This window comes from Rutidosis leptorrhynchoides, chromosome 6 (genome assembly GCF_046630445.1).
Source record: "Rutidosis leptorrhynchoides isolate AG116_Rl617_1_P2 chromosome 6, CSIRO_AGI_Rlap_v1, whole genome shotgun sequence".
In the NCBI taxonomy this organism is placed as follows: Eukaryota; Viridiplantae; Streptophyta; class Magnoliopsida; order Asterales; family Asteraceae; genus Rutidosis; species Rutidosis leptorrhynchoides.
The window spans coordinates 25,346,982-25,358,404 of NC_092338.1; the positions used below are offsets into that span (position 1 = coordinate 25,346,982).

Sequence of the window (11,423 nt, forward strand, 5' to 3'; positions counted from 1 at the left end):
GAAATACTTTTATTGGCATGTAATTTAATACAGTCAAAATACACAAATTTCTTTGAATTGAAATACATAATATATCATTTCCAATGAAATTTATTGAATAAAATCAAAAATATAGTATTAAATTCACAATTGAACCAACTTTTTTTATTAATAAATAAATTAATGATATGATTATGATATGATTATGGTAAGATATGATCTTTTTAACCTTCCTATCTCTATATAATATTTCCACCACTTCATCACACCACACACACACACTACAATCACTCATATTCTTCACACCAAAACATTCAATTCTAACAATGGCGTCCATGGCTACATCCTTCGCAACCAAAACCTGCTTCATCGACCAATCAAGCTTTCACGGCGTTCCGATTTCATCTCCGATGCGGATCCAATCAATCAAATCAAACCAAAACAAAACCACACCGATCACCATGTCCGCAACACCTTACGATCTCGGATCCTTCACGTTTCAACCGATCAAAGAAGCGATCGTATCACGTGAGATGACAAGGAGGTACATGACTGATATGATTACGTATGCTGATACTGATGTCGTTGTTGTTGGTGCTGGATCTGCTGGTCTCTCCTGTGCTTATGAACTCAGCAAAAACCCTAACGTTCAGGTACTAATTGATTAATTGCTATATGTTTGAATTAAGTATTTTAATTCGTATATTATTTTTATTTTATGTATAAATATCTGCATGTTAATTTGTTACTATTGAGACTAATTAATATTTAAAATTATTTTATTAGGTCGAAGCAGTTTTTTTATTATTTTTTAATTCATGATAGGAATTTTTTATAATATCGAAATACGATGATATATACACCTGATATACACCTGATGTCCACCTGATACTATGAAATCTGAAGTGTACACTTCAAATATAATATAAAATAATATATTAATATATAATTATTATATACAGGACTATATGACTTTAGCAAATGGTATTTTCACCGTGAATTTTGATATTACAGTTGCATATTGTAAAAAATGGTGGATTATTAAAAAAGTAAATTGAAAATATTATTGGTCTGTAGCTTTTTTTTTTTATGTAATAATATCGATTAAATATAAATATTGATTGGTATTGGTTGTTTAATACAGTACAATAATTGCAATTATCGGTTTACTAATTATATGGTAAATTCTACAGGTAGCTATCATTGAGCAATCTGTGAGCCCAGGTGGTGGAGCATGGCTAGGTGGACAACTATTTTCAGCAATGGTTGTCCGCAAGCCAGCCCACCACTTCCTTGACGAGCTCGAGATCGAGTATGACGAGCAAGAAGACTACGTCGTCATCAAGCACGCAGCTCTGTTCACCTCCACAATCATGAGCAAACTATTGGCCAGGCCAAATGTGAAGCTCTTTAACGCAGTTGCAGCTGAGGATTTGATCATCAAGGGTGACAGAGTAGCTGGAGTTGTGACCAACTGGGCGTTGGTTGCAATGAACCACGACACACAATCGTGCATGGATCCTAATGTTATGGAGTCTAAGGTGGTTGTGAGCTCGTGCGGTCATGATGGTCCCATGGGTGCTACTGGAGTTAAGAGGCTTAGGAGCGTTGGGTTGATTGAAAGTGTTCCTGGGATGAAAGCTCTTGACATGAATGCTGCTGAAGATGCGATTGTTAAGCTGACTAGAGAAATTGTTCCTGGTATGATTGTTACAGGCATGGAAGTTGCTGAGATCGACGGGTCCCCAAGAATGGTAAATTCGCGTTCTTAATTCTTAAAATCCTTCTTTTTTTTTTTTTTTTTTTTTTTGAAAAAAAATGGTAACCTATAAACTGATGAAATCTAATGTTATGTGCAGGGACCAACTTTTGGGGCTATGATGATATCGGGACAGAAGGCGGCTCATTTGGCGTTGAAGGCGTTGGGGCTTCCAAATGCGTTGGATGGAACACTTGTGGGAAGCATGCACCCAGAGTTGATCCTGGCTGCAGCTGATGCTGGTGAGACTGTGGATGCGTAAATGGAATAAATATTGGTGAACAAGTTTGTGGTTCGTGATTGAATAAATAAGGGTAAGGAACGAACGAGGCTTGTGAATCGTGGTTAGCTTTTGGTTGTTGTTTTATTGTTAGTTATGTTGTTGAGAAACTTTGGAGTTTTTATGTGGTTGTGAATGGAAGTTGGTTCTCTTTTCTTTATCTTTCAGATTTCTGTTTTATGATTTAAATGCTAAAACTGATTACTTGGTTAATTGTTCTGAACAACCAGGAAAAAATTAACTAAATAACTAAAATTATTAGTCCGAATAAGATTAAAACAGGGCATGGTATGATCTTTTTATCAAGAACTCCGTGAATCGTAACTTACAAAATAACAGAGGGATGGAGATCAAATGTCTATATGGATCATTATTTTTTTATCTTAATAAATCATGTAATCAATAAAAAAGTACCACTAGGATGCTTCCACAAATTAGTTTTTGTATAAAGAGTGAGAGTGACACCATGAATAATTGGGAGATGATCTAATACATTGTTTTGATACGTGGTAAAATCGAAACCACCAACAGAGTTGAACTTCCCCCAATTTCAGGCTGTTACTTCCACTAAGATCAACAAGTGGGCGTACCAACAATTACATCAGTCCCACACGATATTGCCATTGCCATTTGTTATGATTTATTAGACATCACCATACATCATCTTATGTAATAAATCATTATTGGCACTACTGTCAGCATTATTGTCTAGCAATGTCTTCACAGTTGGGCAGTCCTCTGATCTTGATCTCAGAAAGAAAGGTGCAATGGAGTTCACTCCGTTCTGCATATAGAAAAAAGAAAATAAAACATTCTGATTTTTAAGTTTAGATTACCTGACCTGGTGTAGTAGAGAGGTGGGTGTGTCCATAAGACCACGGATAAGGGTGATTGTGAGGTGGAGTGGATATGGCGTACTTTTTGGGGCAAGCCACTGACATGGCCATGATAGGGAATGAGCGAGTTGTAAGAACCATTTGTAGTAGTTGGGGGCGTGGGTTGTTTTTTGTACTTTTTTGATGAATAGGACGTGTGGGTTATTTGTGTGAAGTAGTGGTGGTGTGCGTTGGTGGTGTAGGTGAGTTAGTAGAATACTGATGTGGCATTTTATTTTTAATTTTTGTGTATTTTTATGTTTTATTTAATTGTTTTATATTATTATTTTTATTATATTTATATTTTAAAAATATTTTTTAATTACAACGGCTATATTTGAACCTTTTTTTCCTAACGACTAGTTTTTGTTTTTTCTCCTATATAAACACTCACGCATCTCAAATCATAACACATACTTCATTTCTTCTAAAACTATCTCAATTATTTAAAACTAGTGAAATGACCCGTGGAACCACGGGTTTGTTTAAACGAAACTGTTTAATGATATGTTTTAAGTATTAAGTGAACGTAAATGCTAAAGTTATTTAGTTTAATGACCCGTGGAACCACATAGTCCGACTAAGAAGCTCGTCAGCTGAACATTTCATCGAACACCTAAAATGCATATTAAACAATCATCATCTAATCATAAGAGATAATATTGGTTGTCATTTTATTTTAAAAGTGTAAATTAAAAATATAAATATAAAATTGGTTTTCTTCTGCCTAACTTTTATATCTTCTCGTACTCAATTGAAAATAATTAATTACAATAATTTAAAATTATTTAAATTTAATAATTAAAATAATTATTAATAAGATTTAATAATAATAATTAATTAATAAGATTTAATTTTAATTCAAAATAATTTATATTAATGACATCACCCACCATGATTAGATTTTTTTCTTTTTCTTTTTGATTTTTTCTTAACAAAAGAATTAGCTTAATAATGACATCATCATTTTAGCAATATAATAGAAAGTATAGATGAGTCCGTTGGATGTTTGCGTAAAAGTTCATTACGGGGGTGAATTTGACCGAGAATTGATGAATTATACACCTTACGAAACACGAGATTATTTCATGGATGTGCGTAAGTGTGGTAACTTTTTGAAGCTGCTTGAATATCTCCAATGAGACATACCATATTGTTTCAAACAAGTTTGGTATTTCAAAAAACCTAGCGGTCCCGCCACGCTACTTGAAGAAGACCACGATTGGTTTGCTTTGATTGGGCGAGCTTTGGTACATAAGTAATCAATTACGCTTTATACTGAATTTAGGGATGAAAGCTACGTCATTGAACAAAGTGAAGATGAAGATGTATCTGAATCTCCACCGTTTCAACAATACGATATTCGCGATTATGAAGACCGATGACTATGTTTGATGAAGAAAGCCGTTAGGAATTGTTTTAGGAACTAAGTTGTTTTTCTATTTTTAGGAATTAATGTAAATGTTTAGGAATTAATGCAATAAACGGTTATATTGTGACGACCCGAAAATTTCTGACCAAATTTAAACTTGATCTTTATATGATTCTGTCACGATAAGCAAAGTCTATAATATCGATTTTTAAAAATTTTGAACTGTTGTCATACATTCAGTTAACCTTTGACTACTCCCGACGATTCACGAACAACTGATTATAAATAGATATGTAATTATATATATATATATATATATATATATATATATATATATATATATATATATATATATATATATATATATATATGTGTGTGTGTGTGTGTGTGTGTGTGTGTGTGTGTGTGTGTATATGTATATATATTATAATCTGAAATATATTATTAAAATGTTATGCGGTTTAGTTGTTGAAATTATAAATATAAATAGTTTATGTGTGATGACCCGAAAATTTTTTGACTTATTTAAACCAATTCTCTATACGATTTATTATTTTAACACGTTAAACAAAGTCTGTTAGATTGAGTCTCAAAATTTTAGAACTGTTACATATATACAATTACCTTTGACTACTCTCGACGATTCATGAACAATTATATGTATGTATATATATATGTACAAGTAAAAACGACTTTCCTACAGTAAAAATTAATTTGCTACAGTAAAACACTATTTGCTACAGTGAAACCGTATTTTGCTACAGTGCTACAGTGAAAACGAGTTTGCTACAGTGATTTGCTACATTAAAACACTATTTGCTACAGTAAAACACTATTTGCTACAGTAAAACACTATTTGCTACAGTAGACACTATTTGATGTCGACGAACTAGCAAACAAAAACAGAAAAGGCGGCCATGCAATCGCATGGCAAAAACACTGAAAACTCATGCGATCGCATGAGCTACAGTAAATCGAAAAGTACTATAAAAGGTCAGTTTTGCTCGACGAAATATATCATAAATATATATGTACGTAAATTTTATAATTATAATTATAATTATAATTTTAAATTTAAGTTTAATAATAATAAGGTATATACGAGGGTGTTTTTAATTCGGGTTTCAAACCGCTTTAAGCTAAGAAAATATTGGGTATTGTTCTTGAATCCAAGGCCAACCATACAGTCGTCTACCATCATTACGTCTACGCAATTTTCCAACAATATTGAGTCTCAATATTGAACTGTGAGTTATAGTCTCCCTTTTTAAATACTTTAAATATTTTTGGGCTGAGAATACATGCAATTTATTTTAAACGCAATAAGACACAAGTACATACAAAATTCTACACTGAGTTAAACCGAAAATCCCTTAGCTTTGGTAACTAGTAGCTGCCAGTACATAGGATATGGACTGGTGGGCGCGAATAATTGTATATGGATCCATAGGGCTTGACATCCCCGTCCGAGCTAGAGCGCTAGCCTTTTAACGGACGTATGTTATTTGAGTTTAAGACACGTTGGTTTGCGTGTATTAAAACGAATGGGGTAATTATCACTATAGCGTTAAGTTTAGTTACCAGGGTGCTCTGTTACGTAGAATCTATTGATAAACTTTTGATGAAATCTTGTGGTCTATCTTTATACATGTTTATGACTCGAGCAATTAAACCTATAACTCACCAACATTCGTGTTGACTTTTTAGCATGTTTTATTCTCAGGTCCTTAGAATGCTTCCGCTGTGATGTGCTTGTTGCCTGCATGGAGTCTCTCATGCTTTGTACAAAGTTTATTGCATTCAAAATAAAACTGCGTTGTGTAATAAATAATTGGACTGTGATGTCAACCTGTAAATTAAAGACTTATGTATTTCGGGGTTTTGCTTATACCTAAGCACTCGCCCACATGTTTATAACTTTCTATGTTTAGAAAGTCACTTATTTTAATGAATGCAATATTTTATCAAAACGTATCATATAGAGGTCAAAACCTCACTGTGGAATCAATGATTAACGTGCCGCGTCAATAGCGATTTTGACGGGTCGTTACAGTTGGTATCCGAGCTTGAGGTCATAGGGAACTAGAAATTACATTAGTGTGTTTAACTGGTAATTGTTAGGATGCATTAGTGAGTCTGGACTATGACCATATCTGTTTTTACTGATTTTTGCTTATTATTTGGTCAAAAACATTATATGTGATATATTTATATGCTAACGTAATTGTTGTTTCAATTATGTGATAGATGACTTCCTCTAATCCTATCATTTTGTACGATTCGGAATCGGACACTGAATCTATTCTATCCACAACTGAAAAGGGCGTTCCAATACCTATTAAAGAAGAAATTGTGTTAGCCGGGGAATCTCAACTCCCGGTAAACCCAGAGGAGGTTCCAGCTCCACCCAACTCTAGTTTTCCGGAGCCACAGTATCGTTGGCATGGACCCATGATCCCTGGAGTAAACGAGGATCGTCCATTTCTAAACAAATATGGACATTGGTCCAGATATACCGCCGACGGGCGGGTTGTGCCGATTACGCCTGGCAGATTTCGGTTCATGACCACCGGTACATATTCTTGCAGTTCGTCATCATATTCTCCTACACATGACTCAGACAGTTCGTCATCAGACGAGATCAGTAAGGAGGAGGATTTCGCTAATGAAATAAAAGAGATCACTAAGGAGAAATTCCAACTTGCTATAGATAATAAAAACAACCACAATAATAAAATGTCCTTAATTATTAAAAAAGAACAGGACAATTCGATCCGTAACCACCCTTATTGTATTAAACCCACTGAGGTAACGGGTACCTCAAAACCCCAACTAAAAATAAAATACACTGCCAGAATGTCTGTCGGACCATGTGCACACAAATAATTGGCAGAGAGAACCAAATGGGAAGAAGTTTCTGATAGTTCTGAATGAACGACCTCGCAACCATAAATCTTCCATGCGCTATTTTATTGCTTATGTGTGCTACTCTATCTTGTTATGTAAAATAAGCATATGTAAAATATCAGTATTGTATGGTATTGTATTATTTTGGTTTATTAATAATAAATGCATGGAATGATTATTTGTATTATTACTACTTCTTATTATTATTATTACATAATAATGTAGTAACTCGCTATAATTTTCATAGTGGAATATTATTAGGATTTTAGTAGTTAATTCCTTGTACTAGCTATTATGTATGAACTTAATGGGTAGGTAATACCCTAGAAATAATTATAAAATGCTAATAAGAAGAAAAGGCTTTTATAATAATCGGTTCATATTATTAATATGCTATGATTAAATATTGACAACTCATTTTACCTATAATATTCTATATGATTAAATTATATCTGTTGTGTTTATTGAAGAAACATGTCTCAAATGTCGGATGCTGAGTTTGAGCAACTAGTCGAGAAACGTGTGAATGAAAGAATTGCTGCAGCCGAGGCAGCAAAAGCAACAGCCGAAGCAGCAGCCAAAGCAGCAGCCGTAAACACAAACTCACGAAACGGATGCTCATATAAAACTTTTCAAGGATGCAAACCACAGACGTTTAGTGGAACTGAGGGACCAGTCGGTCTAACCCGATGGTTTGAAAAGATGGAGTCCGTTTTCAAAATCAGTAATTGTGCGAACGGAGACAAGTCAAAGTATGCTTCGTGTACGTTGCAAGATGGTGCACTTACTTGGTGGAACAATTATGCTAAAGCAGAAGGAATAGATACGGCATATGATATCTCTTGGGAAGAACTGAAAAAGATGCTAATCGAGGAGTACTGTCCTCGAAACGAGATCAGAAAAATGGAATCGGAGTTACGTAATCTGAAGGTTATCGGCGTGAATCTCAATAACTATGAAAAGCGTTTCATGGAACTAGCCTTGTTGTGTCCCGAATTGGTGCCAAATGAGAAACGAAAGATAGAAATGTATATTGACGGTTTATCGATCAATATCAAAGGAAATGTTACATCGTCCAAACCGAATACGATGCAGGAAGCCATGACAATGGCTCACCAACTCATGGACCAGATCACAGAGAGTTCGATTAAGGCACCAATTACCGAAGTCAAGACAACTGAAGGAAAGAGGAAATGGGAAGACTATAAGGGCAAAAGTACTCACCTGAAGAAACAAGAAACTTTTAAAGGTAAACAAGATGGGGCAACTGCAAGTCCAAACTATAAGGGACCCCATCCGTTCTGCAAAAGATGTTACACACATCATGCAGGTTATTGTCAAGTGGTCTGTGATAAGTGCAACAAGAAAGGACATGTGGCGAAAGATTGTTATGCCACCGTTTCTGAAGTAAAGACAAAACTGACCGATGTCAAGAAATGTTTTGGATGCGGGAAGTCTGGTCACTTTATAAATCAATGCCCTGATAAGGAGAAGAACAAAGAACCCGCACGTGGGAGGGCATTTAATGTTAGTGCCAGTAAAGCACGTGAGGATCCTAATCTTGTCACGGGTACGTTTACCGTTAATAATCAACTAGCTTCTATTATGTTTGATACGGGTGCTGATAGAAGTTATATGTGTAAAGACTTTAGTTTTAAACTAAAATGTGCATCATTACCTCTAGACGATAAATATACTATTGAATTAGCTAATGGTAAACTGATAAAAGCCGATAAAATTTGCCATGGTTGCGAAATGAATCTCGCTGGTGAAACCTTCAAAATCGATTTGATACCCGTAGAATTAGGAAGTTTTGACGTAATCGTTGGCATGGACTGGATGTCCAAAACAAGAGCAGAAGTTGTTTGCGCTGAGAAAGCAATCCGCATCCCTCGTAAGGATGAAACGTCATTAATGATTTATGGGGAGAAGAGCAACTCAAAACTGAACTTTATCAGCTGTATGAAGGCCCAGAAACTTATAAGAAAAGGTTGTTATGCTATTCTGGCACATGTAAAGAAGATCGATACTGAAGAAAGAAGCATTAATGACATGCCGGTTGTAAGAGAATATCCCGGAGTATTTCCAGAAGAATTACCGGGGCTACCTCCACACAGATGTGTAGAATTCCAGATTGATCTCTTACCAGGAGCTGCACCTGTAGCCCGATCTCCATATAGACTTGCACCTTCAGAAATGCAAGAATTACAAGACCAGTTGCAAGAATTATCGGACCGTGGATTTATTCGTCCTAGTTTTTCACCTTGGGGTGCTCCTATTCTGTTCGTCAAGAAGAAGGATGGATCTATGAGAATGTGCATAGATTACCGAGAATTAAACAAATTAACGATCAAGAATCGGTACCCATTACCGAGGATTGATGATTTGTTTGATCAATTGCAAGGATCAAGTGTTTATTCTAAGATTGATCTACGCTCCGGATATCATCAACTGAGAGTGAAGGAAGAAGATGTTCCTAAAACCGCGTTCAGAACCCGTTACGGTCACTATGAGTTTCTAGTCATGCCTTTTGGATTAACTAATGCTCCAGCAGTATTCATGGATCTAATGAATCGCATCTGTAGACCGTATTTAGACAAATTTGTCATTGTTTTTATCGATGACATATTGATTTACTCGAAGAACAAGGAAGAACATGAGCAACACTTAAGACTGGTACTGGAGATACTCAAGAAAGAAGAATTGTACGCAAAATTTTCAAAGTGTGATTTCTGGTTACAAGAAGTACAATTTTTGGGCCATGTTGTCAGTAAACATGGAATTAAAGTTGACCCCGCCAAGATCGAAGCCATTAGTAAATGGGAAACCCCGAAGACTCCAACACAAATTCGCCAATTCTTAGGTCTTGCTGGTTACTACCGAAGATTCATTCAAGATTTCTCTAGAATCGCCAAACCCTTAACTGTATTGACTCAAAAGGGAAAGAAGTATGATTGGTCCACAGAACAGGAATCCTCATTCCAGTTATTAAAGAAGAAGTTAACGTCTGCACCCATTTTGTCATTACCAGAAGGAAATGATGATTTCGTGATCTATTGTGATGCTTCACGCCAAGGTTTAGGATGTGTATTAATGCAACGCACAAAAGTCATCGCATATGCCTCACGACAACTAAAAATTCATGAAAAGAACTATACGACGCACGATTTAGAACTTGGAGCAGTAGTTTTTGCACTCAAAATATGGAGACACTATCTATATGGCACCAAGTGTACAGTGTACACCGACCATAAGAGTCTTCAGCATATTTTTGATCAAAAACAACTCAATATGAGGCAACGTCGCTGGGTAGAGTTGTTAAACGATTACGATTGTGAAATCCGTTACCACCCCGGAAAGGCTAATGTTGTAGCTGATGCCCTAAGTCGAAAAGAAAGAGTAAAACCTCTTAGGGTCCGAGCTTTGAATATTACAATTCGTACTGATCTCACAAAGCAAATTCAAGCAGCACAGTTAGAGGCTTTAAAAGAAGAAAATGAAAAAGGCGAAATGAGCAGAGGGTTAGAAAAACAGCTTGAAGTAAAAGCCGATGGAACCCTGTATTTTGCTGATAGGATATGGGTACCAAAACATGGTAATCTAAGGCAACTAGTACTAGATGAAGCACACAAAACGAGGTACTCAATTCACCCAGGAAACGGAAAAATGTACCACGATCTCAAGAAGTTTTATTGGTGGCCTAATATGAAAACAGAAATTGCTACTTATGTAAGCAAATGTTTAACGTGTGCAAAGGTCAAAGCTGAGCACCAAAAGCCGTCAGGATTACTGCAACAACCAGAAATTCCGCAGTGGAAATGGGAAAGAATAACCATGGATTTCATTACGAAATTGCCAAGGACTGCAAGTAGTCATGATACTATTTGGGTGATAGTTGATCGTCTAACTAAATCAGCTCACTTTCTACCAATAAAGGAGACAGACAGTATGGAGAAATTAGCACGCCTATATTTGAAGGAAGTAGTTTCCAGGCATGGTGTACCCATCTCTATCATATCTGATCGCGACACCCGATTCACATCACGTTTCTGGCAGTCATTACAAAAAGCATTGGGAACTCGATTAGATATGAGCACCGCTTATCACCCACAGACAGATGGTCAAAGTGAAAGAACAATACAAACATTGGAAGACATGTTACGGGCATGCGTGATTGACTTTGGAACCAGTTGGGATCGACACTTACCGTTGGCAGAATTTTCATACAATAACAGCTATCATACGAGCATC

The 11,423-nt window shown here is 35.8% G+C and overlaps 1 protein-coding gene across 1 annotated transcript; it reads left to right on the forward strand.

Moving 5' to 3' along the window:
• Positions 1–235: 235 nt before the first annotated feature.
• Positions 236–2,178, forward strand: LOC139851520 (thiamine thiazole synthase, chloroplastic-like). Its single transcript, XM_071840597.1, has 3 exons — positions 236–632; positions 1,173–1,733; positions 1,839–2,178. The coding sequence occupies exons 1-3, from the start codon at positions 306–308 to the stop codon at positions 1,998–2,000; spliced, it is 1,050 nt and encodes a 349-aa protein (XP_071696698.1). The 5' UTR covers positions 236–305; the 3' UTR covers positions 2,001–2,178.
• The last annotated feature ends 9,245 nt before the right edge of the window (positions 2,179–11,423 follow it).